This window comes from Hirundo rustica, chromosome 20 (genome assembly GCF_015227805.2).
Source record: "Hirundo rustica isolate bHirRus1 chromosome 20, bHirRus1.pri.v3, whole genome shotgun sequence".
NCBI classification, from domain to species: Eukaryota; Metazoa; Chordata; class Aves; order Passeriformes; family Hirundinidae; genus Hirundo; species Hirundo rustica.
In genome coordinates, this window is record NC_053469.1 from 1,561,703 (window position 1) to 1,588,016 (window position 26,314).

At 43.4% G+C, this 26,314-nt stretch overlaps 2 protein-coding genes across 3 annotated transcripts in view; one reads left to right on the plus strand and one right to left on the minus strand.

The window, feature by feature from the left end:
* RABGAP1 (RAB GTPase activating protein 1) overlaps positions 1-18,524 on the minus strand; it is a 61,427-nt gene extending 42,903 nt beyond the window's left edge. Inside the window, exons 1-10 of one of the 2 annotated variants that reach the window (XM_040082893.2) lie at positions 18,471-18,524; positions 11,937-12,138; positions 6,534-6,768; positions 5,905-6,109; positions 5,125-5,299; positions 4,696-4,853; positions 3,728-3,838; positions 3,003-3,069; positions 1,946-2,048; positions 560-729 (exon numbers count right to left, since the gene is read on the minus strand). In XM_040082893.2, coding sequence (XP_039938827.1) covers positions 560-729; positions 1,946-2,048; positions 3,003-3,069; positions 3,728-3,838; positions 4,696-4,853; positions 5,125-5,299; positions 5,905-6,109; positions 6,534-6,768; positions 11,937-12,086 — 1,374 coding nt within the window. In that variant the 5' untranslated portion in view covers positions 12,087-12,138; positions 18,471-18,524. Of the gene's footprint in view, positions 1-559; positions 730-1,945; positions 2,049-3,002; positions 3,070-3,727; positions 3,839-4,695; positions 4,854-5,124; positions 5,300-5,904; positions 6,110-6,533; positions 6,769-11,936; positions 12,139-17,988; positions 18,008-18,470 lie in introns of those variants that run through there. The other variant, XM_058423062.1, reaches the window with a different exon arrangement.
* A 92-nt stretch (positions 18,525-18,616) lies between these two features.
* ZBTB26 (zinc finger and BTB domain containing 26) lies at positions 18,617-23,178 on the plus strand. The gene is made up of 3 exons (XM_040083505.2): positions 18,617-18,634; positions 18,852-18,914; positions 20,771-23,178. Exon 3 carries the CDS (start codon positions 20,781-20,783, stop codon positions 22,095-22,097), a length of 1,317 nt encoding a protein of 438 aa, XP_039939439.1. The 5' UTR covers positions 18,617-18,634; positions 18,852-18,914; positions 20,771-20,780; the 3' UTR covers positions 22,098-23,178.
* The last annotated feature ends 3,136 nt before the right edge of the window (positions 23,179-26,314 follow it).

A 26,314-nucleotide genomic window follows, 5' to 3' on the forward strand; every position in this document is an offset into this window, starting at 1 on the left:
AATTTGGGGTATGTGTGAAATCTGTTTCCAACCGTGCAGAAGGGGAAAACAGACTTTGACAAAAAATAATTTCCTTTGGAATTTCATGTAAATGCTCAATTTGTATGACAAAGTAAGTTTAGTGATATATCAGATACCATGTCACCAGGATTACAGTAAGGACTTTTTTTTTTTTCTCTTAACCCTTAATTTTACACAATTACACCTCTATTCCCTTATGACAGCAAGTCTCAGCACAGCCTCAGTTTGCAGATAAATCCTCTGTTCCTTTTCTTGCTGTGGTTTGGCTGGAAAATCCATAAGCTTCTCTGTAACTTCACAGACTCAAAGCTATCAAAAAAGCTATTTCAGGCTCTTTATGGGAACTGCAGATGGCCAGCAACAATCAGCACAATAAAGGGGAGCTTTTCTAAAAGTGAAGAGCATTTATTTTACCTCTTTGATTCAGGAGGAAAATGTTGCATTACGAACATTATATTAGTACAGGTTTTAGGCATCATAGGGAGAAACAGCCTATTAATTGTCAATTTTATTTCCTTTATTTTTTTTAACACATTACCTGTTTCAATTTTAAGAAAAAATTTTCAGTTGAGCTCCGTTTGCTGAAGGGCCAGAACAGCCTCTCATTAGGTGAGCAAACTCTGACTTTAGTCTCCAGAATGAATCGAACGGGCTCCTGCACCTCAGTTATCACCAAATCCACAGCAGTGGTCATGAACAACACTTTATCTAGAGAGAGGAAATGAAGCCACAATATGAAAATAAATATTTCAAATAAAATATTCCACAGCCCCTTTCCCAGTGAGACGGAAGAGCAAAGGAAACTTCCCTTTTCAGAATCGATTTTCCCCCTAATTTAACAACTCAAAACCCTCCAAGTTTCAAAATAGGGAAATTGGATCACTATGTACTATCCACTAGAGAGTAAGGAAACTGCAGCCTCCAGCCAAGAAAATGATCCTGTTAAAGAGAATAAAAATTCTGCTTTTTCAAATCCCACTGAAATCTACCCAAAGCCTTCATTAAACATTACGGAGATCTGTGCACTTAACTGCACAGTGCAGATCTCTTGCCATCCAGCCTAATTACACTTCAATTCTTTTTGGGTTTAGAAGTTATTTAAGTGTTTGATACCATGATATTAAAGGCATTTAAGACCATCTCAGCCGTGACATTCCAAACATTGACTACACACTCTGAAGCTCCAACAGGAGGTAACAGGGCTCAGAGACCTATGAGATCTCTCTGGCAGGGAATGATAAATTGTGTCCTTCAGGCAGGATGGCATCCACTCCAGCACCAGACTGTGCCCAGCAGCTGACTTTTATGACTTTGCCCAGTCAATTCCCATTAACTTCCCAACCTTTGGCACACAACAGCGACAAGAGATTGAAAAGATGATAATTCAGCTGACATCTTAAAAGAAGTAATGACAGCTTCTTTCATGACCCCAGAGAGCAATGCAATATCAGCTATTTTTGGATGACAGTTGGAGTGTTTACTTTCATTTTCACAGGTACAGGAATCCTTCTGTTTAATTAAAAACTTGGGTTTGGAAAAATCTGAAATGACCACAGGACTCTGAGCAAAGCAAGTGCCTGCAAAAGTCATTTAATGCAATTCTCAACAGGATTCTTAAAAAGCTTCAGTGGTGCACAGAGCACCTGCATCCTGTCCCACACCTGCAGAGCCTCCTACTAGGACACAGTTCCTACAACTATTTCAATATTGAAATACTCTCAAACTGAACACAGTTTGCTTGTATTGGTCTTTTTTTTTTTTTTTTTTTAATTTTATGTGGCATTTAGCACCCTACTTTCTGAGTCTATATCCCATCCTGTGAAAGTCGTCTGTGGGATTCTTCTGAAGAGAAAAGAGAATTGATCCAATGCCCACTATAGAAGTCATTTCCCTCCCTAAGGATAACACCTGGCAACATTCATACCTTTTGGTGTTTCTTCATTTACAAACTGGAAGTGTGGAGACTTTTGATTCCAGCTCCCAGTGATCACGTATGATTTCCCATCAGAACTTTTACCCATGGACTCCTGGAAACAAGGTAAGTTTATGTTGGTATTTTTTTTTTTTTTAATTAAAAAAGCTTCTACATTATGTAGTGCCAGCCCCATGAAGAGCAACTGCATGGGCAAGGAAAGAGCAAATCCCTGTGACAGAGTCTGTAGCAGAGATGACCTCTGAAGGAAACAACAGAGTTCCCCTGCAACCCCTGGTGTCCCTGCTGGTAACACAGAAAGGCCAATTAATACTAATTATGCTATTAGTACATGGCATGACCAGTAGTTTTGGAGGTGACCGTTTGACAGCATCTTTCAGCTCACAGAGGTGTAGATGAGAACACAACACATTATTCAGTCATAAAGAACCAAACCAATATTTTATTTAACGTTCAGCTTTTCTGTCTTCCCAACAATCTTATTTTCTGGGCAATCCAAAGCCTGGTAGAAAGCAAAATTATTCATGTAGTATTAAACCTTTTTGAGTACTCACTTTGTACTGCATAAACACTAGCAAATTTGTTGTCACTTCACACTTGTGAAGTCAAGTGATCTCTATCATTACCCTATAGAGAAAAGTGAGTCACGAGAACAAAGCGCCCACTAGTTCTCAGTGTTACATCTGAAGCCACTCAGGCCCCGATTCTCACACTGATAACTATGCTGTAAAACCTTCCATGTTCCAAGCACAGCACTTTAATATTCAGCATGTCTAAAAATAAGGTTCCATGTTTCTTATTTCAGGCCCCTGAATGAGAACTGTCATGACTGACTGTAAAACTGGGCAAGTCCCTTGACCAGGCACCAGGTCATGTTCTGAGCAGCAGAGGCAGGGGTTCAACCCAACTGCCCAGAGCCTCACCCTCAACAGTGGAACCTCCAGCATCAATTCCCATCAACCACTGCAGAAGTGCCCTCTGTCCATCCTGAGATCGTGCACAATCATCACCAAACTCCTGACTGAGTTCTGTTCGGAAGGATCCTTACCAAATCCAAAAGGTGCATGTCGCCACTCCGAACGTCCTTCCCACGGCTAAGGAGAAGGCCAAAACATCTGCAAAGCCAGGCAAAAAAATGTAACTGCAAAAATTAGACATGCTCATAAACAAACCATTAACATTTCTTATCTAAGTATTTGCTGTCATACATCACAAACAGCCCATGAATCCACTGACAAACATCAACAAATCCTGACATTTGAAAGCAGCATCAAACATGTCCAGCAAAACAATGTCAAGCCAACATCAAAAATGTCGAGCAAGATTTCAGAAGCATATTTATAATATGGTTTTACCCTGTTCACAGCAGCCTGGAAATTGTTCCATTACCTTTGTTTTAAAGAACAGTGTAATAAAGTCACTGCTAACAAGGGTTCCTTACACCACAACACTTGGCCTGCTGTCTTCTGCCCTGCCTTTGGTGGATTTTTTAAATTTTTTTAGACATATTTGCATAGAATTTACCCTTCAATAGAGACAAGGATCAGATGAAATGCAAGGACCTCTTTTATGATTTCATTTTGGCCTTTTCACAAGGACTTCTGGCCCACACAGGTATGTCCCACTTCATCCTCTGGTTTACCACACTCAAGAGAAGTGTGGCACTAAATCACACAAATGGAGCATCCACAGAATAATTACTAACCCACTCCCTCAGAGGCAAAATACCAATATTAAACAGATAAGGAACCTTTTAAAAATTGATGACATTACCTTTCAATAGCAAGCTCTTTATTGGTTGTCTGTTGCACATAAATCACTATCTTCTTATCAATCCCCTGGCGGAGTTTGAAGCATTGCCTGTCCTTGTCTTTGGGAACTGCACTGTTATTCATCAGGAAAGGAAAAAAAAAAAAATCTCAGGGGATCATTTATCTGCATTCATTGCATATACCAAACTCAGCATCAGACACTGGCGCAGCTCCTTACACCAAAGCACTCAAAAATCTTTCTTCCTTGCATGCTATGATCAGTAACATGAAAGAAATAGCAAAAGATTTAGGTGAAAACCAAGAACATGGTTTACAAAATACAAACTGGGGACTTACACTGTGGCAGTCAGTATTGGAAGACCTCCAGCTAATTTCAACAGTTTTTAAATATTGATTCCTATGGTAACATACAGTATTACCTATAAGAAACTGCATGTTGCTTACTATCACAAGGGGTGTGGCTGCTGGGGCACACAACACCAACCAGCCAAGGAGTGACCAACCCTCAGACTATTTCCCTTCTTTTTCATTTTCATTCCCTTTCTTTTTTCCCTTCTAAATGCTGCAAAAAGAAGGGGGAAATATATAACTACACTTCAGTGCCAATCACACACTGAAGTCTCAGCAACAATATTCCCAGCAGCACGGTGACAATGCTGCACTTTCAGCTTCAGCAGCAATTTTGCTGAGCACAATTTAAAAGGCATTTCAAAGAACTTAAAGACAATAGCAAAAAACAAAATAGAAAAAGCACATTGCAGGTAGCACCAATGTTCAGTTCAACGACCAAGAATACCTAGTCCAGAGGGTTATCACTGTATTATCTCCCAAAAATATTTATGTTTGGGATTCATTTAAACTAGAATAGGAAACTTTCAAAAAGGGAATTTAGGGAGCACCTCAGCCTCACACTCTCTATTCACTCACTTTCCAACAGAACCACAGGCTGCACAAAAGAAGAATCTCTACCTGAAATAACCTTTCCCATCATCTTCTTTGATTTCCAGGGACACGGAGAAGGTGAAGATGTCACTGTCCGGGGTCGGGGGGGTGGCAGTGGCTGAGAGAGGGGTCTGCTTGGCAGAGCGCCGGAAGGCAGTGGCAAAGCTGTACAGGATTCGGCTCACCTGCAGCCAGAGTGCACAAACATCAGCTGAAACCTTCCTGGATTTTCACTAATTCACAACAAATTGTGTGAAAATAATTCAGTTTTAGCATCTAATTAACTGTTTTTCTATGCTTTTTAGGGTAATCTTTAACCGTGCGTTCTTATTCCATAACTAAGTTTGTTGATGGATGAATTACATTGCCTCCGAAGTGCCTGAAAAACTCCACTTATATTTCAGTAATAACATTTACATGTACATAATTACCATTTGACAAAAAGCTTGCACTTACAGCCTCTTGGATTTCACATCGGAAGACATGAATCCTGAAGAGTTCTGCATTGTAGTGGCTTTCAGTGAAAGCAAAGCAATCACTTTCAGGGGTCCCATCATGCCCTCGTACACAGAAAAGGATTTTATAGATTGGATAATTTGCTATTTCTGTGTTTGTCTGAGGATCTAAAAGTCTGTTAAAATAGAGAGGGGGGGGAAAAAAAGCAAGCTTGCACCTTTAGAAGAATTATTTCAGCCAGACATAACTTGCAAGCTTTAACAATTTCATACCTCCTTAGAGAAAGTACACCACAAAAACTAGCTCCTGTCATTTACTGCAAAGCATGCTCACAGTAATGATATTTAAATTGAACAGCACAAAAAAGTACAACGCCACACACATTTCCACCAATCATTTCCCCATGGTTTTCAGGGATTAGTCTTCAGAAAGTTACACTAATATCTGGAAGTGGACAGAGCCACCTCTGTTAAGCCTCGTGTATCAAACGTTTCCTAGCTCTACAAACTACTTTCCAGGCTATTTCTAAAGTGTTCATCACTAACCAATCTCACTATGGCTTTGGGGACAGCTTGGATCATCAGGGTACTTGATAATCTTGAATAATCACTCTTGGTAGAGTGTTTGGTAAACAAATTCAAAGTTCCAGTTTTCCCAGACGTCTATAAAACCCCCTTCTCCCACTAAAGAAAATCCAAGCTGCTCAAGCCTCCTGCCAGGTAAACCATCAGCTCGTTTGCTTTCCAAAGGAGCCAAGACGAAGGCCGAGCCCCAGAGTACCTCACGGTGCCTTCAGAGACGTTGGGCACCGACAGGGTGACGTCCAGGGGGATCTGGCACTGGCCGCGCAGGATGGACATCATGCGCAGCGCCTCCACCTCGCTGCGCGGGGCGTTCACCGAGGCACAGCCCAGGTACGTCAGCTTGCTGAACACCACGCTGTCCTCGTCCGTCACGGGCGTGAAGGGGCTCAGATCCTCACAGCCTAGGGCACCGCACCAGGGGGAACGTGAGAAACGAGGCAAGGCACCCGCAAGGGGAGCGTCAGACACTGACTCCCCACTGAACAGAAGATAAGAGGGGCTAAGAAGAGAAAAGTCAGGCCAGGACAAAACACTGGCCTGTAGGAGAGCCCTGTACTTATACTTTATACAGCCAGGCAAGTAAGCTTAATATTTGTGCACACATCTCTGGCTGGTATAGCAGTGTTTTCAGAAGACAGGACAGGTCAGCAGATATTAACTCTTGCATTACATACGTAACATGGAATTTACTGCACTAAGTGATTATAATGTGAGACACGGGGAAAGGCTGGTGGCCACACCTGTACCTAAATTCTCTTCACTTTCCCCACAAAAAACAAGTTCATAAGATATTACCAGGCATTTCCACCCTTTTTTTCCTCTAACCTCCTTGCGATGGTTTCACTGGCAAGCTCATTTCTGGTTTCTGGAGTCCTGCCACCGACACTGGGTTAATGGTAGAGGATGCTGATGCTTCAAGGACAACAGGTTCCTCCCCGTCTCCATCAGTTCTGACTTCTTCTCCATGGTCCCGGTCACTGGACTGATCTTCCATGGGTGGATCCATCAGCACGTCTTCGAGCTCCCGCTGCAGCTGCTGTTCGCTTCCATTCCCCACAATCTGAGAGCCACAGAGTTGGGACACAGAAAAGAAGAAAAGACTGTTCAAACAACAAAAACCACCCCTCAGGCACGGGGTCATTCATATGGCTTTTTATTCACCAACCAAAGCAGCAGTCAACAAATTTAACCCACTTACAACCATAAACACAAACTGCAGGGTGCAAATGCTCACCAGCTTGGATTATATCCTCCCTGCTCTAACAAAACTACAAGCTCAAGGCAGGAATTTTCTAGCACTAGAAAAAGCGAGGAGATTGCTTTCAAACTAGTCTTTAATCACCAACTACAAAGACTACCTTTGACAGAGTAACTTACAGATGCCCACAGTAAGGGCTATAACAATTCTCAGATGAGTACCAGAAAGGGACAAATAAAATTAAATATGTTACATGGTTCACGGGCAAGACAGCAAGGTTTCACAGGAAGGGAAGCATCTGGAACAAGATTATGCCATTGTGCTGAGGAGAGGTAACAGCATTGCTTTGTTTCCTAACGCTCAGCTGCAGCCTGACTTTGAGCTCATTGCAGTCAACATGAAAGCATGAATCCACCTCAACAGGGTGAAATAAGGTCCTAAAGTGGAAAAGGAATGAAGGCACTCATTTCAGGAAACTCCCAGATACTGCTTCTAAGGAAACTCTTTGTCCATTCCTCTGCAGTTAATAGGGAAGTGACAGTTTACAGACTATTTACCAATCGGCATAAGGTACTTGCTTCTATCACTCCAGCTGCTGCTGGTTATTCCTGCTGACACCAAAACTCAACCCTAGGAGCACTTCCATATTCTAACCTCTCTGTAAACCCACTGATTTAAGATGTTACACCCCAGCTAATAAAATCCAAATCACGCAACTACCCCAAAAAGTAATAACCTAGTGACTGTTTTGCTACAGAATCTAACCAACAAGAAGAGACATTTATGCTCTTGAAATCGACACAAACAGAATGTCACTTTTTGTACAGATTAAAATACACTCCTGTGCTGTGATCACCTGCCAGGAGCAGGACAGGGCAAGTGCCTTACTCAGCTGTACACCCACAGACAGAGGCATCTGTAAGCTGCAACTAGTTACAGAAATCCACAGATTTCCATTTTCCTCCCAACAATTTTAGTTTTAATTTGCATGATTTATTGTGGAAAAATCTTGCACAAGCACGGGGTCAAAGGCAGAAGGCTTTCAAGCATCAAGTTTATTATTCAGGTCTTTGCAGGCGTTCATCAGAAAGATGATGATGATGGAAGATGCACCATATTCCTCTACTGTATGGAGTTTATATGTTTTGCAACAAAATAAATAAATTAATTATAATGTCCTGTCAGCCCCTTTAAAGGCCATATATTAAAACCTAGAGTAACTTCTAGTTTACAGAACCTGTTCTCTATGAAACTTGAAATTATAATACATTCTGCTAAAAAACTGTATCTGATACACCTTTCCTCATAGTCAGCAGACTTTGGTTTGGAGAAGGAAGGTGGAAAATTCATATCCAGTGTGAAGCACATGTTGTAATGGTATTAATATAAAATGCACATGAAAAAGGTTCTATTCTATCAAGATTAAAAGCAAACAAAATCTCAACGTTGATCTACTCTATTTGGTAAAATCATCAGTATGAATAACATATCTAGATGTTACATCTATAAAACATGATCTTGAAAATAAAATCTCCCAAAAATAGTAGTGACAGGTAAAATACAAATTCAAGTTGTTTACAGAAAATAAGCATGTAAAAATAAATTAAAAAACCCCCATCTCATAGATATTCTAAAACATCACGATAAAAACCCTATTTAAAAAGCAATTTAAACTTATTTCTCCAAGAAAGCTTTCCTTCAACCCAGACTACCCTCAAAAAGAATTTTAAAAGGCACAATAACCACACTTCTGGGCTAGAGGAGCCCTGCCGTTCTCGTAGCCCCAAAAATCAAGTGCAACAAACCAGCTGCCTGCAAACCCAGGCCTAAAACACAACCCAAGGTTAATTTCACGTCACCCAAAGTTTCTTACACAACCGTATGGATTCCACACATCATGGGAACAGGGCACACGAAGGTGTAAACGTGCCTGAAACCCTGCTGCAGCCCCAAGAGCAGAGCCAGCCTGCCGGCACGGGGCACAACCAAGGGCAGGAGGGAACAATAAACAGGTGCACCCGATAAACGCTGGAGGCTGAGCAAAGGAACCATTACCCTAATCACGGCTTTCTCCATTTCTCACAAAACTCCAAACTGATTTTACTTAACCTTTAACTAGGAGGTAGCAAACTTCCTTTAGCACACCAGGGGATTATCAGAGCTGTGATTTATTCCCTTCTCCTGACGCATGTGCTGCCAGCCTCTGCTGGGAGAGGTCTCCCTGTGCTGGGGAGTTCAGAACTCCTGCTCCACACTCTGCTCCAGGAGCAAAGCTCTCCTAAATCCAGTCCTGCCCCATTGCCAGTGGGCACGAGCAGACACAGGAACAATGCTGGAGAGCAGAGACAGCTGGCAAAGTGTGTTTCAGGAAAACATTCACTGACAACCTGAACCAAGAATTTTAAACTGAACCAAGTCAGCACTGACAAAAAGCAAAAACACATTAATGAATTACAATCACCTGAAGAAAAATATGATTCCTAATTATATTCAAAAGAGATATTTCTCTGTCTGGACTTGAGGAAGAAAAGAATTGCCAGACAAAAACATACATTAACTCAGTCCACAGCACTATTACTTAGAGCTACAGCATTACCAGTAAATTTGAAAAGAGAGCCTTAGGCCCGACGTACAAATTTCAGAGCCTGCCACATTCAGCAAACACAAACCTGAACTTTCAGCACCATCCTCAGACTGTGGATTAGCAAATGAAATATCCTCAAACTGCTTTCCTAAAGAAACAGAACACCAGAGAGAGACACCTGCTCCAACAAAAACCTGAACACAGTTTTTGCTTTTCTTATGGGGCACGTGAAAGAAAATGGGATTTGACACATACTGATTAACTGAGTTAAAAGTACCAAAGCAATTGCTTCTGTTTGAAAAAATAATCTCTTTTTTTTCTATGAAATACATAACCTCAGCTCTCATGATGTACTGTTAACATTAATTTTTCATGCGCTACTGTAACACTGCAGATATCACAGTGACAACACTTTTAACACACCTCTGACAACCTCCAGTACTCCATTTCACTGGCAACTGAATGGCTATTACAAGCTGAGGAAAAAAATGCCAAGAACAAAGCCATAGGCTATGACAGAATGTCTGTTTTCTTGTAGAACAATACCAAAATACCCCAATTTTTTTCCCTACGAACAGCTAGAAAGTCTTCCCATTTCCTCTGCTAAAAGTCTCCTCCTTAAGCAGAAGGAAGGTTAACAGGCAGGTCCCTCTATGGGAGAATTTAGACTGCACACTGAGTGCTTGTTTAAGGTAGAAAATTCCCATTAATCACTCAGACTGCAGCCAGTAACCAACAGCACATGCTCTCCATGCTGGAACACTGAAAAGCTCAAGGTGAATCACTTAGTTCAAGGCTTGTGCTCAGTCCTGGCACCAAACTCATAAAGAAGCTTAAGAGCTGCAAAGCTCTGTGGCATTCAGAGCCAAATCACAGAACAGCTGTAACTATTTTACAGCTGATGATCAGGAGGCAGCAGAGCTCGTGTTCTTCCTTCCTCATCAAGAGAAACAGCACACCTGTAGCCAGCATCTCATAAACCACTTTGGAAGCAAACAGTGATACAAATAGCTCCCATGTGGAGCAAGAAGTGTTGCAGACTATGACATTTCATGCCTCAAAATTTTTGTTGGAGATAACAGGATGGAACGGAGAATCTGGCTGACAGTGTCTGTCTCCTGGGATCTCAAATGATGCTTCAGGAGCTAATTAGACACTGCCACAAAGGCATCCTCAAGGTAAGCACCACTATGAGACTACTCTGAATTCCTACGTATTGATGCTGATACTGATCTCGAAGCTTGCTGCGATCTGCAGTATCGAGAAAGACAAGCATGAGGCTACAGCCTTTCAGCAGGTTTCACAGATCACCAGGCTCCCTGCTCAAGAAGTGTTCACGTTTTTTAGACTAGTCTGTGATGAGAAGTGACATCTTCTGCAACGACCATAAAACATAAGTGAACTTTTTTGCCAGATTAAGCAAAAGATCAGTCTTGAGACTCTTAACTGACAGAATTTATTTGAAGTCTTGTGTAAAAGAAAAGGGCCACTACAACAGCATGTCTTGCCCAGGACTCAAAGGAACACAAGAAAAACAAACAAAGCAGTTGGGAGGTAAAAGCAAGAGGAGCAAAAGCATCAAGAAATGTTCAATAAAGTCTATGTTACAACTACTTCAAAGGAAAAGAGGAGCATCCAGTCCAACAGGCAGAATACAGGATTTCTTATCATCTTTGAAGACATAGATGCAGCTGTAGACAGACATCAGTTTCTTCCAATGGTGGAATATCTCTTTCCATCTCCCACAAAGAACACAGTAACTCAACTCACTCTAGGGAAGATCCAGTTTTCAACACAATAAGTGATGGAATTTGGAGTGATTACCTTATTTGTGCCACTTTTGTTAAAATCTGCTGAAATACAAATTGGGATGAATGTTGCTTTAAGTAGCCAAAAACAAAAAAATAGAGGGTGACAAGAGTCTCTTTTCAGAACAGCACTTTTACAAGTGAGAAGATGTCAGTGCCCTCCCAGCTCTCACAAGCCTTTCACACAGAGCTCGTGTTCTCTGATTCATGCCAAGTTGTTAGTTATAACTACTCTTCTACGTTTCTTAAAGAGAACATTTCACATTGGGGAAAACTTCAACGTATCTCTGAATTAACAGATACGGTCAAATCCACGTATGCTAACATTGCTTTCCAGCTGAAAGCTGTGATAAAATCACAGTTCCACGTTCTTGACAATCAGTCTGTTTTACCCTAAGCACTTCAGGAAGGATTCTGCAAAGTGGGAAAAACCCCACAGGTAGTGATGGAGAGAACTCTTACTCAAAACCTAATTACCATCTCAGACATCAGCAGTGAAGAAACTACTGACAAAACTGGTTCTCGAATAAGTTCTCCCTTCTGTCAAGTTTTCCACAATAAAGAAGTCCCTCTTTAAGCTATCTATGGTTAGTTTGATTTAGAAGAACAGGGAACAAACTCAGGTTATTGGTTCTTACCTTCAGTCCTGTTTTTTCATCATCACTACCATTATTTGTAGATGGTGTTTCATCCCCTTGCCTGGAAACCAAGACAAAATCTTCACTGTTAAGAGTGGATACCGAGTCTGAAGAGACACTGATTTTTCCAACAGAAGCCTTGTCATCCATGACTTAAAAAGGAAGTTCGATTCATGAATGAGATTAAATATGTTATAAACTCCTGAAAAACAAAAATCATAAAAATACTTATATAAAACTTCATGCTAAAATGCTCAAACGTTTCTTCTCAGAAACCTGCTGACTAATTATAAAAACTAACTCATCTGACAGCACAACCAAGCTCCAACTCCTCTCACAGTGCACACTCAAAGTCCTGCCTTCATTTTGCTAAGCAGCACATGCTATTACAGCACTGATTTCCACAGCCCACAAAAGGGAAGTTAATAAAACTCTGCGCAGTGTTTCATGGTTATGTCAGTCACCACTTTCTACACATCACACAAAACAGGGCCCTGGAACATACACTCCACTTGCTGACAATTAAGGCCAGCACAATAAAGTCTATTTACTTCCTTCAGTTAATACCTGCCTTCACCTATGTTGATGCAAAAATTATTTTTATCTATCAGAGCTCACTGTGTCCTGCAGTCACATTCTTTTCCCCCAAACAAGAGTTTGACCTAATTCTTGATATTTTGCTCTGAAACCTTGGGACAACAGAGCATTTTATGAATCTGTGCTGAATCTTCTGTACTATAAGGAGCAGTAAAAGCAAAGACTCCCAAGAAGCAGGAAGAACAGCGTAGGCTGGATCAGTACTGAGAAGCAGAGCCAACAGAGGATTTTAAAAAGCTGGAACTGGCACTGAGAGGCATTTGAAGAAAGGAACAAAAGGTGAAGTTCAGCTGCACACCTTGAACTCTACAGCACAGATTCCCCGAATTCATGGCTCAAAACAGAGTGCCACGACAAATATGGGCGATTAAATTTCCCAGAAATCCAAATATACCCTTATCTCAAAGGCTTGGGTCTTTACAAACTCCCAAGCATAACCAAACTCAAATGCTTTTTCAGCCTCCAGTTCTGCCTTCCAAGCTGGAAGCACCATCCCAACCTGGCTTCCAACAGTGCAGCCAAACAACAGAGCCCTGGCACAGCCACAGGCACAGCTCACAGCATTCCTGCCTGAACCAGGAACAAAGCACCAGAAACAGCAAAGCCTGCTGTCATTCCTATCAATGCCCTCCCCACAGCCACCAATACAACATGAAGTCTGCCAGGACGACAACTTCTAACCAATTACCCATCAAGTCACTTCATGGTCCTGGAACATGCTTCAGAGAACAACCGAAGCACAGTGTAAGAGGAAGAATGGCTGTGGTTTGTTCATGAATGACAACACGCCTGTGGTTATTTGATTTCATTTTCAAAATCATCTGTGGTACTTACATACCCTTTTCAAAACCATTTTAAGATCCACTGACTTTCAGTGGGAATTACTGGCTGGGAAATGTAGGCATTTTGAGAAGTTCTGCACACTGTATGTGTCTATCTGGTATTACTCACGTGTCTTAAAGGTAGGGCAGAGTTCTTATTATTAAAGATGCTTTTGTTTTAAGTATTCACATTAAAACATTTCTATAGAAGTTCTGTATTGTACCATCTATATAACACACAGATCTCTGAAAATACCTAAATCAAAGATCTTGAAACACAGACTAAAAATAAGCATCAAACACTAAATACCCCTTTGGCTTTACTGTTTTCATTTAAACAGAGCAAACCCATCTTCCACACTGACAGCAGGAGTAGAGGAGCAGGCTTTGATCACAAGCAGCTGTAAAGATCATCCAGGCAAGGATCAGTTTAGCACTTTATTTTGGTATAGTGTGTGTGTCTTGAAGTGCTAATTTCTCCTATTTCACAAGTGTTTCAATCCGACACCTTTCCCCAGCATTACCTTCAATTCAGTAACAAGCTTCCTGTGCTTTTCCACGCCCCGTGTCTGGCTTGGTGTGGTGTAAACAAACCCCACGCGGATCGTGGGACACAGCCAGCCCAGCCTAACCCCACAGCAGTGTCACAACACAGGATTGCAACACCAGGACATCCCAACCAGCCCAACTTTGCCAGTCTAACAGTGAGCAGAAGCCTCATGAAATTACACAAGATAGGAGAGCACAGGAAAGGGGACAGTGGAGCAGGCAATTGAGAGAAGCTTTTGATGTAGCAGCAAGCAAAGCTCAGATACCCAAATGTGCTGGAATCAGCCACAGTTTTGTTGGATTAATGCTCAAACACTGAGGTGCAAAAGTAGTCTTCAAATATTAAAATATTGCCTGAAGTTAACAGAAATTTCTATATCCCCACACTTTGCATTGCATGGATTTAATTTCCTCCGTTCCTTGCTATCACTTTGTTCCATATAGCTACCACATGGATCCTTTTACCCAAATCAGAAAGCTCACAGTGGCAGAATCACCACCAGAAAGCCTCCAAGCCCGTTAAAATATGGGCCAGCCTAGAAGGGCATACATCAAAGACCAGCAGAGCAATTACATGTGGCTTAGGACTGCTCTGGAATCAAACCCCAAGAACAAAGAGCAGCAGTGACAGTGCTCTTTAGCAATACCTGCAGCTGGTCTCAGACCCAAAGCTTTCTGCTCTCACAGCTGAGGACCAAAGACCTCAGCCAAGCACGGAGCTCAAGTTTTGATGTTCCTCAGAAAGCCAGTGTCTCATCCCTTACAGGAAAAGAGGCTTTAGTTTGTTTCAGCATAAATAAGATACAAACTTTTGAATTCAGCAGTTTAGCTCCTGACACAAAACTACACCACAATAATGTAGTGTTTGCCTGAAGGTGTCTTTACACCTCCACGGGAGCCAGAGTGTCTGGGTAAAACACATACGAAGAGGCAAATTTCTACCAACCTCTTTCCTTGCTCATCTGTGTAATTAAATCGGTGTTCTGGCCTCTCCTCACACAACAAACTACTGGAGAAAGTTGCAAAATGAGAAAGTCAGTGTGGCTGGCTCTTGGATCACTGCTTTCAATTTTACTAAAAATTCTGGTTCTTTGTTAAAGTCCCCTTCATTGCTGTTACACCTTACTCTCTACTCAAGATAATGTGCAGACGAACAGCAGAGACCCCAATCACCACGCTAAAATCTTAAACAACTGCAAAGCAAACCTACCAAAAGTTCAGCTTAATTACACACACTCATAAAACATTTATCTTTAACTTTCCCTCCCTTTCCCAAATATTTGACACCTGACCCGCAACCTGTGATCAAAGTTTTCCTTCTAAGTTCTGCCAGAATGAATTTAAAAGAGCTTAAAGCAAACAGTATATAGAAAAAAGAAAACCAGAAAACCTTCCATTTTACATTACTGGAAGAGGCTGAGGCTTGAATGCCACCTTGAGACACGTGCAACAAGTGAAGCAAGGCACTCATAACTATGGCTGCTCTCACTCCATTTCCAAGCAATACCCATTTTCTGGTGCTTAGAACATCCATAACCACACAAAAAGACAGAGGGTGAATGGAAAAATCAATATTTCAGGCATGAACTTCTTCAACCTGAGAGTCAACAGCAGATGTAGCATCCTTAGCATGGAATTTACAGAGAAATACTACACAAAAATAAGTTCAGGGTTTCCAGGGCAGAAAAGAGAATAAGCATGAGAAAGGTATGCAAGCCAGAGAGGAAAAGAGACATTTTTCCACACTCATACCCTTCCCAGCTTTTGTACCTCAGCTGCAGCTCCTAAAGTGATGCCACAAAGTTCCAATATATTTGGTGCATACTGCACCAGATAAAGAACAATACAGCAGTGTTAACTAAATTACTGAAAAACAGTAATTCATTTGCCTTTAAAAAGCAAAGTCAGAGAGCTTGGCATGCAAAATGAACTTATATCCTCTACCGTCCAAAATATGAAACCACTAAGTACAAGGTTAAAAAACATGGAAAACGAGAAGGTGACATGCAGAAAAGACACTGAGGTGGCTGAAATACCTAAATATAATGTATTTTCTGTTTCTATTCCTCTGGCTCTATGCACAGCTTAACAACAGATCCAGTATGGCTCAATTTAAAGATACAAATTCTGCTTTCCGAGTATTCATCATTAGCATCTTAGTGTGGGTGAAGAGTGGAATTTGTGGCAGAGTTCAGTGCACTTTGCAGAGCTGTGTGATGACAAAGAACACAGCATTCTGTAAGATTCTGAGCTCCCACAGCCTTGGACAGCTGTGGGGCTTTCTACCTGTACAATTCACCTAGAGTACACTTGTTTTAAAATACATTGCAAGTCCTGAAAGAAGCCTGGAAAATGCTCCAGGTCAATGCCTGTGTTTTATCACAGCTCTGGGAATAAAACACCAAACAGCATACAAGCAATCAGTAGCAATCTTTTTTCTTCTCACGTATCACATGATTAGTCTGCTTAATCATGTCTGATCTTTACCCACCTTCCCTGTGCAACACATACTTTCAAATGCAACAAGAAGTCCTTGGCACTCAAAATGAAGCAGGAAAGCCAGAGGAATACTGCATGTGAAAATACAGATTTAGGATGACTAAAGAGTAATTGATAAAAAATAACATTCACAAGTCTAACTTTTCTGTTCATTTCACAACACGTTGACAGCCACAGATGTTCCCACTAATTTCAAGAGCCAGAAAGAAAAAAGATATTGTTATTGGGAGATAATGGTGTCTCTAATTCCACCCCTCTCCTCACAGCCCTCGGGAAGAGGAGTGAATCACGAGACACTGTATGCAAACCCAGGCATCAGACAAAACATAAGAGTTAAGCTAATGTAATCTTTGTTAACAATCCTTAACAGGTAGATAGCTATTGTCAACATCATTTTGCTTTTAATCCGAATTTGAATCTGCTCAGAGAACAAAACTTTAATTTTAGGCTCTTGTAATCAGTAAATTCCCCATCCCAGAAACAAGCAGCCCGTCCTGGGAAACTGCAGTTTATAAAAGAAATGCTGACGCTGCCTTAGCCAGCCCAGCACAGGAATGCTGCTGGATGAATTAACTATGAACAGTTGGTTGATCCACGCGCCGCAGCTGACGCTCCCCCAGCACCAGCCCCAGCTCAGCGCCGTGCAGCCAGGACGGGCAGGACACAGCACGGGCTGGAGCCTGGGAAGAAGGCAGTGCAGCCAGCAGCTAAACAAACTCTGGGGATGATGCTCTGCATGCTGCTGGAGCTGCTCTCTCATTAGGATTCAAACACAAAGAGGGAGCCACGCTCACCAGACAACCAGAGCGCTTTAAAAATACGCTGTGGAAGAACCGAGAAAAAACGAGTTACATTTGGTGTGTGCTACTAAACATTGTCTGCACTTAGGGCTGGAAATTGGAAGGTAGCCCCTATGGCAAGCTCCACTTGTTAATTTGTTTACTGTGTACACAAAAGTAAGTTTGCTCAGGTCCTTGACCTTTTAAGTAGAGGCCTTTAAAAAGAATACAGTATTTCTACAAGTTAATCAGCAGCGGGCAGCTCCTGTAATAACACATTTTCTAAGCAGCCAAAAGTCTCAGAAATTCTACTGAGTTGGGCTTTAACAAAACCTGCAAGTAAAACAAAATTGGAATACAAATCAAGCCCTACCTGTATGCCCTACCTGTTCTGCAACCTGTATTCAAGAAATAAACACAACCTTTTTCCTCTGCAAGCCTCTCATGACCCTTTCCTTCTCTCCAAACCCCTCCTGAATACTTTTCTACTTCTCCTTCTCTCCCCCAAAATGATCAGGCAAATCTACACAGAGATAAACCACCAAGTTTACTTCCAGCAGCTCGATTTCCACTTAATTTTTGCTGAAAAGTGATTTTAAACCAACTTAGCACAACCTGTTTATACTTCATTTTTATCCCCAACACACACAACCAGTCCTTAAAAATTGCCTGCTGGGGACGTTTTAACTGAAAGGAATACCTCCCTGACAACAAGAACGATAAAACCCGCAAAACCCACAGCGACTACGGTACATGAACCAAGAAAAGATGCCTGCACACAACGAAATGCCACATTTTAGGATCCACCTGGAAGCGACAGGCAACAACCGACACCCCGCGACACGGAGAAGGAAAGCGGGTGCCCGACCGGTCCCTCCGCGTCAGTCCCGCACCGCCCGGGATGGGAAGCGGGGGTAAAGCCGGCGGCTCCGGAACGCGCTCGGAGGGGTCCCGGGAACACTGACGCGGCTCGAAGCGGGTCGTCCCCGTCCCCTACACCCGCAGCTGGAGAGGACGGGCCCGGCCCGGCGCCCCCCGCCTGTCCCAGGACTCGGCCCGGCCCTGCGGGACCCGGGGCGGTCTCGCGGCCCCGCTCCAGCCGAGTCCCGCGGCCCTCGCGGGCAGAGGGGACGGGGAGGCACCGCGCCGGGTGGGAGACACGGCCCCGGGGGCGAGGGAGGGACCCGGCGGTGGCGGAGCGCAGGACGGCCCCCAGCTCCCGCACACCGGGAGGGAGCGCGGCGGGGACGGGGCGGGCGCGCCCCCGCGGCAGCGCGAGCCGCACCTACCCCGGCCGCCGCCGCCGCCGCTCCCGGTGCCGGGCCTGGGCCGCCGCCGCCGCCGCCCCACGTGACCGGGCGGAGGGGCGGCCCCGCCGGTCCTTCCGGGCGCGGCTCTTCCGGCGGGCGGACAATGCGGTTCCGAGTCGCGGTGCTGGGCTGCGGTGGCGCCTGTAGGTCCCGGCGGGCCGGCGGGGCGCGGGCGGCGGCCCCGGAGCGCGGCGCGGAGCGGCCCGCGGCTCCCGCTGCCCCCGCGGGCCGCGCTCGGAGGGCGGCCCGGCCCGGCCGGGGGCGCGGCGGGGCGCGGGGCCGCCCGGGGGGCGCGGCGGGCGGCCGGGCCCGGCCCGGCGCCGGGGCGGCGGCTCACGGCGGGTCTCCTCCCCTCTCTAGGTCCGTAGCCGGTGGCAGGAGCGGCCGCGGGTGCCAGCGCGGGGACGCGGCCCGACGCTACAGGTACCTGCCCCTTCTCTCTCTCCCTCCCGCGGGGCCGGGCCTGGCGCGGACAGCGGCTTCCCCCGCTCTCGCAAAGGGCTCCGCGTGTACATTGTTTTGGGATGCCGCGCGGGCTCCCCGCTGAGCTGTGCTGGAATATTCTTTTCCCGGATCCCGGGAAGTAGATGTGAGGGGCCGGGGCGACTCGCGGTCGGTAAAGGCCGAGGAAGCACGTGTTTCCAGCGGGGAGCCCTGCACGTCCGAAGGGAGCTTGCCTTGGTTTGCCACCCTCCCGAGATAGAGGGTTTGGGGTTCATTTGATGCTCTTTTCTCTTGGGGATCAGTAGTAGTTGAGACTGAAGGTGTGCCGAGGCAAGTCACAACTTTTCAGTCTACAGTTTCTCACGGTGTGGCTCTTGTAGTCCGCCAGAGACAGGCTGAATGGCTGGAATAGCTGTGGCTAACAATGTAACTTTAGAGTGAGTGCTTTAACTGCATTCATATTGTATCAATTTCCGAGGTGGAAAAAACAGACTCACTACTGGACTTCTCTCATCACTGTCCAGTGAAAACACAAAAAGAAACAGTTCGATAATGTCTGTAATTCAGAAGATATATCAGGATGAGCTGTTCCTGTTGTTTATATTTGCCAAAGGCTGTTGCCTCTTAAAACTAAACTTTCAGCCTTAGAAACGGGGTTAGTCAGGCTGAAAGGTGACAGATGATCTGCAGATTCAGCAGAACTGGTTGTACTGCAGAATGATGCCCACCCTGCTTCCAAACTTTCCCCGGTGCCTGGTTTTTGAGGGCTTCTGAAATCCTTTCCTAGTTTTTGCATGCCATACACTGGAAGATGAGTGTGATCAGTGAGGAGGTCATGTCTCCAAATGCTGTCTGAACTGCAAACTGAAAACACCCTGATTATTGACAGATGCTTCCAAAAATATGCTTTGAACTGTTGACTTGTGTGTTCATTCGTTTCACTGGGCACGATGCCATTCCTGTGTGTACACCCAGCTGACACTTCGTGCCCCAAGAGAGCAGTATCTGCTTTTATCTGTAAACTTCAAAGCTTCCTTTCGAGCTTTATGTGGTGTTTGTAATAGTTGGGAGGTGTAAGTTTTGCTTTATTTTGTAATTTTATCTAACCAAATCTTGCATCATTTAGTCTCCTGTTATTTCTTCACTTCCTGCAATCCCAGTGCTTTGTCATGATGGTGTGAGCTGTATTTCATCCAGAATCAGTGTAGTCTTATAAATTCTTAAAGCAACTGTTGAAAGACAAAAGAATGGTACTTGGTTTATGGAAGATCCACTGTTCTTCATTCCAAATCCTATCAAAACAAGAACAAACTTCCTAGAGAAGTGATCTTCCAAAGAACAAGACAAGAACCAAAGCTTCTTTCATTTCCCAGGTATTCAAAACAGGGAGCCTAGTGGAGGCCATTATGAAGATTTTTTTTCTGTAATCTTACGAAAAGCCAAAACAACACACAGCAAACCAACTCCTGCAGAAAAACTTGAGAGACGATCTAATGCATTAAAGCCAGTGCTGCAAAACCCAAAGCTTGCTAAAAATGCACTTTCCTTTTACATCCTAACTCTTCAGGATATTGCTTCAGGAGGATTTCTGTCATAGCACCTCTACTTAATATTCAGGCTTCATTACATTAAAATTAATATAAAAGTTATTGGAATGTGAGATGTAAACTTGAATTTGTTTTTACTTGTAATGGACTTCAATGTGTACCTAGGATAAAAAGCGTAACGACTGATAAACATCCATTTTACATTATTACTTTAAATCTTTCTAACCTGCCTTTTAGAAAACAAAAAGTACTCATTGTTTGTTTTTTTTTCCTGCTGCTTTTCCTTAGGTGTGCCAAAATGTCAGAAAGATCAGATATTCTTCATTTCAAGTTTGACAACTATGGAGATTCCATGTTACAGAAAATGAACAAACTGAGGGAAGAAAACAAATTTTGTGATGTCGTGGTCCATATAGATGATGTTGAAGTTCACGGGCATAAAATTGTCTTTGCTGCTGGCTCTCCTTTTTTAAGAGATCAGTTCTTACTGAATGACTCCAGGGATGTAAAAATCTCGATCCTGCAGAGTTCGGAAGTGGGGAGGCAGCTGCTTCTCTCCTGTTACAGTGGCACTCTGGAGTTCCCTGAAATGGAGCTGGTGAACTACCTGACTGCTGCGAGCTTTCTGCAGATGAGCCACATCGTGGAACGGTGCACTCAGGCCCTGTGGAAGTTCATCAAACCCAAGCAGCCGCTGGAGAGCAAAGAATGTGAACAGCAAAGCGACTCTTCTGAGCTGAAGGAACATCAGGGAGACGATGACTCTCTGCAGCAAGACTCGCCTTGTATTCAGCCTTCAGAAGACAGCATGGACATGGAGGATAGTGATATTCAGATCATCAAGGTGGAGTCCATTGGGGAGGTAACAGAAGTTAGGAACAAGAAGGATCAGAACCAGTTTATTTCTTCTGAGCAAACTGCACTGCATTCCTCAGAGCCTCAACACTTTCTTATCAACTCCACTGTTGAGAACAGAGCAAGTGAAATAGAACAAAACCACCTCCACAACTATGCCCTTTCATACGCCGGCAGCGATAACATCATTCTGGCCTCTAAAGATATGTTTGGGCCTAACAACAGAGGGATAGACAAAGGCCTCCAGTGGCACCATCAGTGCCCAAAATGCACAAGAGTATTTCGGCATCTGGAAAACTATGCTAACCACTTAAAGATGCATAAACTATTTATGTGTCTGCTCTGTGGCAAGACGTTCACTCAGAAGGGCAATCTCCACCGGCACATGAGAGTGCACGCAGGCATCAAACCATTCCAATGTAAGATCTGTGGGAAAACGTTCTCTCAGAAATGTTCCCTACAGGACCACCTCAACCTGCACAGTGGGGACAAGCCCCACAAGTGTAACTACTGTGACATGGTCTTTGCGCATAAGCCCGTTCTGAGGAAACATCTGAAACAGCTGCACGGTAAAAATAGCTTTGACAATGCCAATGAAAGAAACGTGCAAGACATAACAGTGGACTTCGATTCGTTCACGTGTAGCGCTGCTACAGACAGTAAGGTCTGCCAGCAGGCTGATGCCAGCCAGGTACTGGATGCAGGGAAGCTGCCTCAGGCTGTGCTCAGTTTAAGAAATGATAGTACCTGCGTCAATTAAGCAATTAAAACTCACCCTGTGTAGGGATCGTGACTGAGAGGAGCAAACCGTTGAGTTGGCTTCTTCCCTAAACTAGTGGTGTACCCCGAAAGGCTACAGATGGTTGGATTGCAAAACCTGGCAGGTCTTCAGCCATCGCTGTTAGTCTTACTTGATATTTTCTGTGAATAGCAATCCTCCTTCAGGTTTCTGTCTATGTCTCTACTGTGGATTAAGGGGTTAATTGTTTCATTTCTCTCTGATTAGGAGACTCTAGACTAACACCTTTTGAAAGACTGTTGCTGTGGGCTGCAAGTAAACCATCTGCTGTGCAGTTAGAGGCCTCTCTGTGTCTGGGCAGATGGAGGAAAGCAAAGAGGACAAGTGTGTGAGATAACCCGGTATTTTTTTTTAAAAGCACTGGATAACTGAAAACACTCCATATACTTAAGTTTAAACTTACCTCTTTAAATTACCTTTCTCTGATCTTACCCCTAGACTCCTGCAGTTCAAATGAAGTATTTTTGTGTCACTTTTTTGCCCTTTTTAAACTTATTTCAAGAAACTTCTGTTGCCAATCAATGCTCTCTTAAAAATTCTCAGGGTTTTTAACCTCAACATGCATTATGAAAAGATGAAACCCTAAATGATTTGGCAGGGTTAGCTGATCATTGCACAGAGCTGTTCAAACTGAGGATAAATTGCAGCTCTGGAATGTGAGAGGCTGGTGCCTGGAGTGCAAATGTGACCTGTTCTTACGCTGGCATACCTGGGATTTTTAAAGGGCACTTACCAGTGCACGTACTGAGACAAGCTAAACACTTCAAAGCTAAAAGTTATCCTCCATCTTCCATAAGTTTTGCATTACACACCACAACAGTTGTTGGGTTTAGAGCAAAGCTGGAGTGGAGAAATACTGCTTTTTGACACTGTGAAAAGAATCTTTTTAAAGCTGCAATGTGTAACAACTCCATTACCTTTTTTTTTTTTTTTTTTTTTTTTTTTTTACTTTTTCCCCCCCCTTAGTTCTTGTATGTCTCTCCTTGATGTCTAATAAGGGCCACATGTCACTTAACTTTAAACAAAAATACCTGCTATAAGAGCTTAACATAAACTTTTTTTGATTTCCTGAACTTTTTTGAAGTGACCATTAGTGTTTTACAGATCCTAGGATGAGGTATAGGTAGCACAATTTCTATAGGTTAATATATCAGCTATTGACTGTACTCAGCAATACCTCTTGTATACCGCCTTAAACATCAAATGTAGCGGGAATGGCATGTTAATTGGGATTCTGGGATTATACCACACTGCTTCTCAAAAGTGCTGTGGAATTACCCGCATCCCAGGCAGGCTGAAGGAAGCTTAATTTATCTGAGGCACACCATTCCCAGTAGAACAGCACTCTTAGTACTGAAGTGTAGCAAAGACAAATAATCAAATGGCTGATCTTTGGCAGAGGACTGCTGTTTGTGTTTGGAGTAAGGATTTCTTCCAATGCAGCTCTTTTCCACAAGGTTTGCCGTGAGGCTGAGATTATGCTTCCTACCTAAACGTAGTACTGTTGGTGTGTTTGAATGAGGGCTGGGGGTGAAAGGCTGCTATTGTATGGTTAAAAATGTTAAACAGGTATGACCAAAGGTGTGTTAGAGCAAAAAGTGTTGTGTATGTCATTATCAAAAGTTGGTCTTGCTCTTCGGTTCTGTGTGTGTAGAAGTCAGGATTTCCTTACGCAGACGTTACACTGATGGACGATAAAACATGTTAATGTTGCAGAATGTTTTCAGAAATCCACGTACTTTGAAGTAGAAAAAGAAGGTGATTCTGTGAATCAGTTTTTGCAATTGAGTTCTTGAACTACTGTACTTGACTGTTACATGAACTCTTACATGGACAGCTATGAAGTAAGCAATGGAAATCACATCAGGGCATTCATCTTGCAAGTTGTAGCAAATATATTTAGGCCTAAAGTCTAACTATTTGAAACTTTTTAAATTATTGTTCAGGTTGCTGGGGTAGAAGATAGGTTTGCGTGGGAAGAACTGTTTTTCCTCTTGAAGCCACCCACTTTCAGAGTTGTTTTGAACTAATTTGACCGTGACAGTTGCATCTGACACTTGCATTCTGTCTTCAGGCAGAATCCTCTCTATTGTTCAAACATTTTGATAATCCATTATTCACTGAATGGAAATAAGTTATAGTGCTATGTCAAAATGAAGATAGATGTGGAGAACAAGAGCTTGCAGAGCCAGGTCAACGTGCTGTAAGGTGCTAGTGAACAATCCAAGGCAATATGAATATGGACACAAAAAAGAAAATGATCTTCTGCCACAGAAAGGAATAAAACTGCACAAATCCTAGAAAACGTGGCAGCAAAATGGACAGTATTGAAAGTTTTGTCTATCTGGAAAGTTTTGGGTTTTGTGGAATTATGAAGCTGTAATGTTACTGTAAGGAGAATACAGCTTGTTGAAGTAGCTGTGGGTGACTTGAAGCTGATATGAAGAGACAAGGGGTTTCCTAAGAAAGAAAAAAAATCATTTGGTCAAGATACATAGGTGTTCAGTCCGCCCTGATTTGGACGTCTGAGAAGGCCAAGACTGCTGGGCTGCACAATTAAAGGCTGCTGTGCTCATTTGGCAAGAGCACAGCACAAATAAATAGGAAAAAGCAGAAATGCAGAAGACTTCCTTCACTGAAAATGGACACATCTGTTGGATGAAAAGTGACTTTTACTAATGTCTGTGCTTTTGGCCTGGCAAAGGGGTGCAGACCAAAAGATTTATGCAGGAGATGGCTGCGTGACTCCAGAACACTGGAGCTCTGAGGGCAATACGCCAATGCAAAGTGCACTGGTGGTAGAGTTCACCAAAAATTTGCCCCTATATGGAAAGACAAGTGAAGAGTGTAGTAGAGGTATTAGAAAAGCAAAATCTGGCTAATGCTGCTTCTTGAATTACAGATTAAAATGGAGTGAGAATTATGATAAATGGAATATGCAGAGGCAGCTCAGTTATAGAATAAGATGAACTTAATTGTCCATGTATGTAAAATGTTGTCTTCATTGCAATGTCCCCGAGTAGTGAAAGATTAGATCCATTGGTTGTTGCTACTGATGCTGCATATTTGGATGAGGACTATGGCAGTTATCATAATCTGTGTGTTACTGTGTAGAATACCATTTGCTGGTAAGTGGATAGTCTCACAACTTAATGTGCTGTACAACTTCCTGCATATCCTGAAAATAACTGAAGTCTATTACAAAAGTATTTTAATAACTCCTCAATATATTAGGATTTTTTTTTTTAATGTTGGCATTTTATTTATTTATATTATATAGAAGAAGGAATTTTTAGAATTTAGGTTTGCCAGAGGTTTGGGCTCACCATTTCTCTGAGTGTTGGTAGCTTGTGTAGCATGTGATCCTGCAGCACATGCTGCAACTGCACAGCCTCCTGCATGGATCAGGGATGAGTCTTTCCTTAATTTGTTTTTCTTTTAGAAGACATGTTTTGCAAGTTAGTAACTGATGAATTTGAAGTGTCGGTCTTTCTCTCCCCTAGCTTTTTGGCAAAACCTAGCTGCCGCTGAACTTTTGTTGAAATAACATAGAAATTAATTGTGTGGGGCTGATTATGGTTTTGGAGTCACTGGGAGGAATAAAAGTGAGGAGGGAGAATCAAAATGTGGTACAAACTGAAACTGTTGAGAGAACTCTAAAGTCACGTTAAATGTTCATTTTTAAAATCAAAGAGGGGGACATAGTGGTGCCTCCCGATTTGGTAAGGGGTGAGAAGGCAGGACGGACGCCTTTCCTTTGAGATTGTATAATCGATGGACTGAGCATTAGCTACCTCTTCACTGACTGGGCAAAAGTCTTACACTACGTGTGATAACCAAAGCAGGCGGGTCGGCGGCTGCCGGGCGATGTCCCGCGGCCGTGAAGAAGCCAGCAGCTCGTCCCGGCGGCGTTCGGGGCGGCGGTTCGCCGTTCCCCCGGCGCGTCCCGGCTGATGGCGAGGAGGAGCCCCGGTAGCCGCTCCCCGGGATGCCTTACGGGGGCGGACACGTCGCTACCTCTACCGAACGGTGGGCGAGGCGCGCCCCGGTGCCGGTGCGGTTTCCCCCAGCGGCAGCCGCTGTAGCAGTGCCAAGTCTTCTAATAAACGTGCTGCTAACTCTGTGTGCCGCCGCCTCTCATTTCCACCTCGGTCGCGGCGCACCGGGGGAGGGCGAGC

What these genes read in the sequence shown, in the direction of transcription:
- ZBTB26 (XM_040083505.2), top strand. Translation starts at nt 20,781, where the DNA reads ATGTCAGAAAGATCAGATATTCTTCATTTCAAGTTTGACAACTATGGA.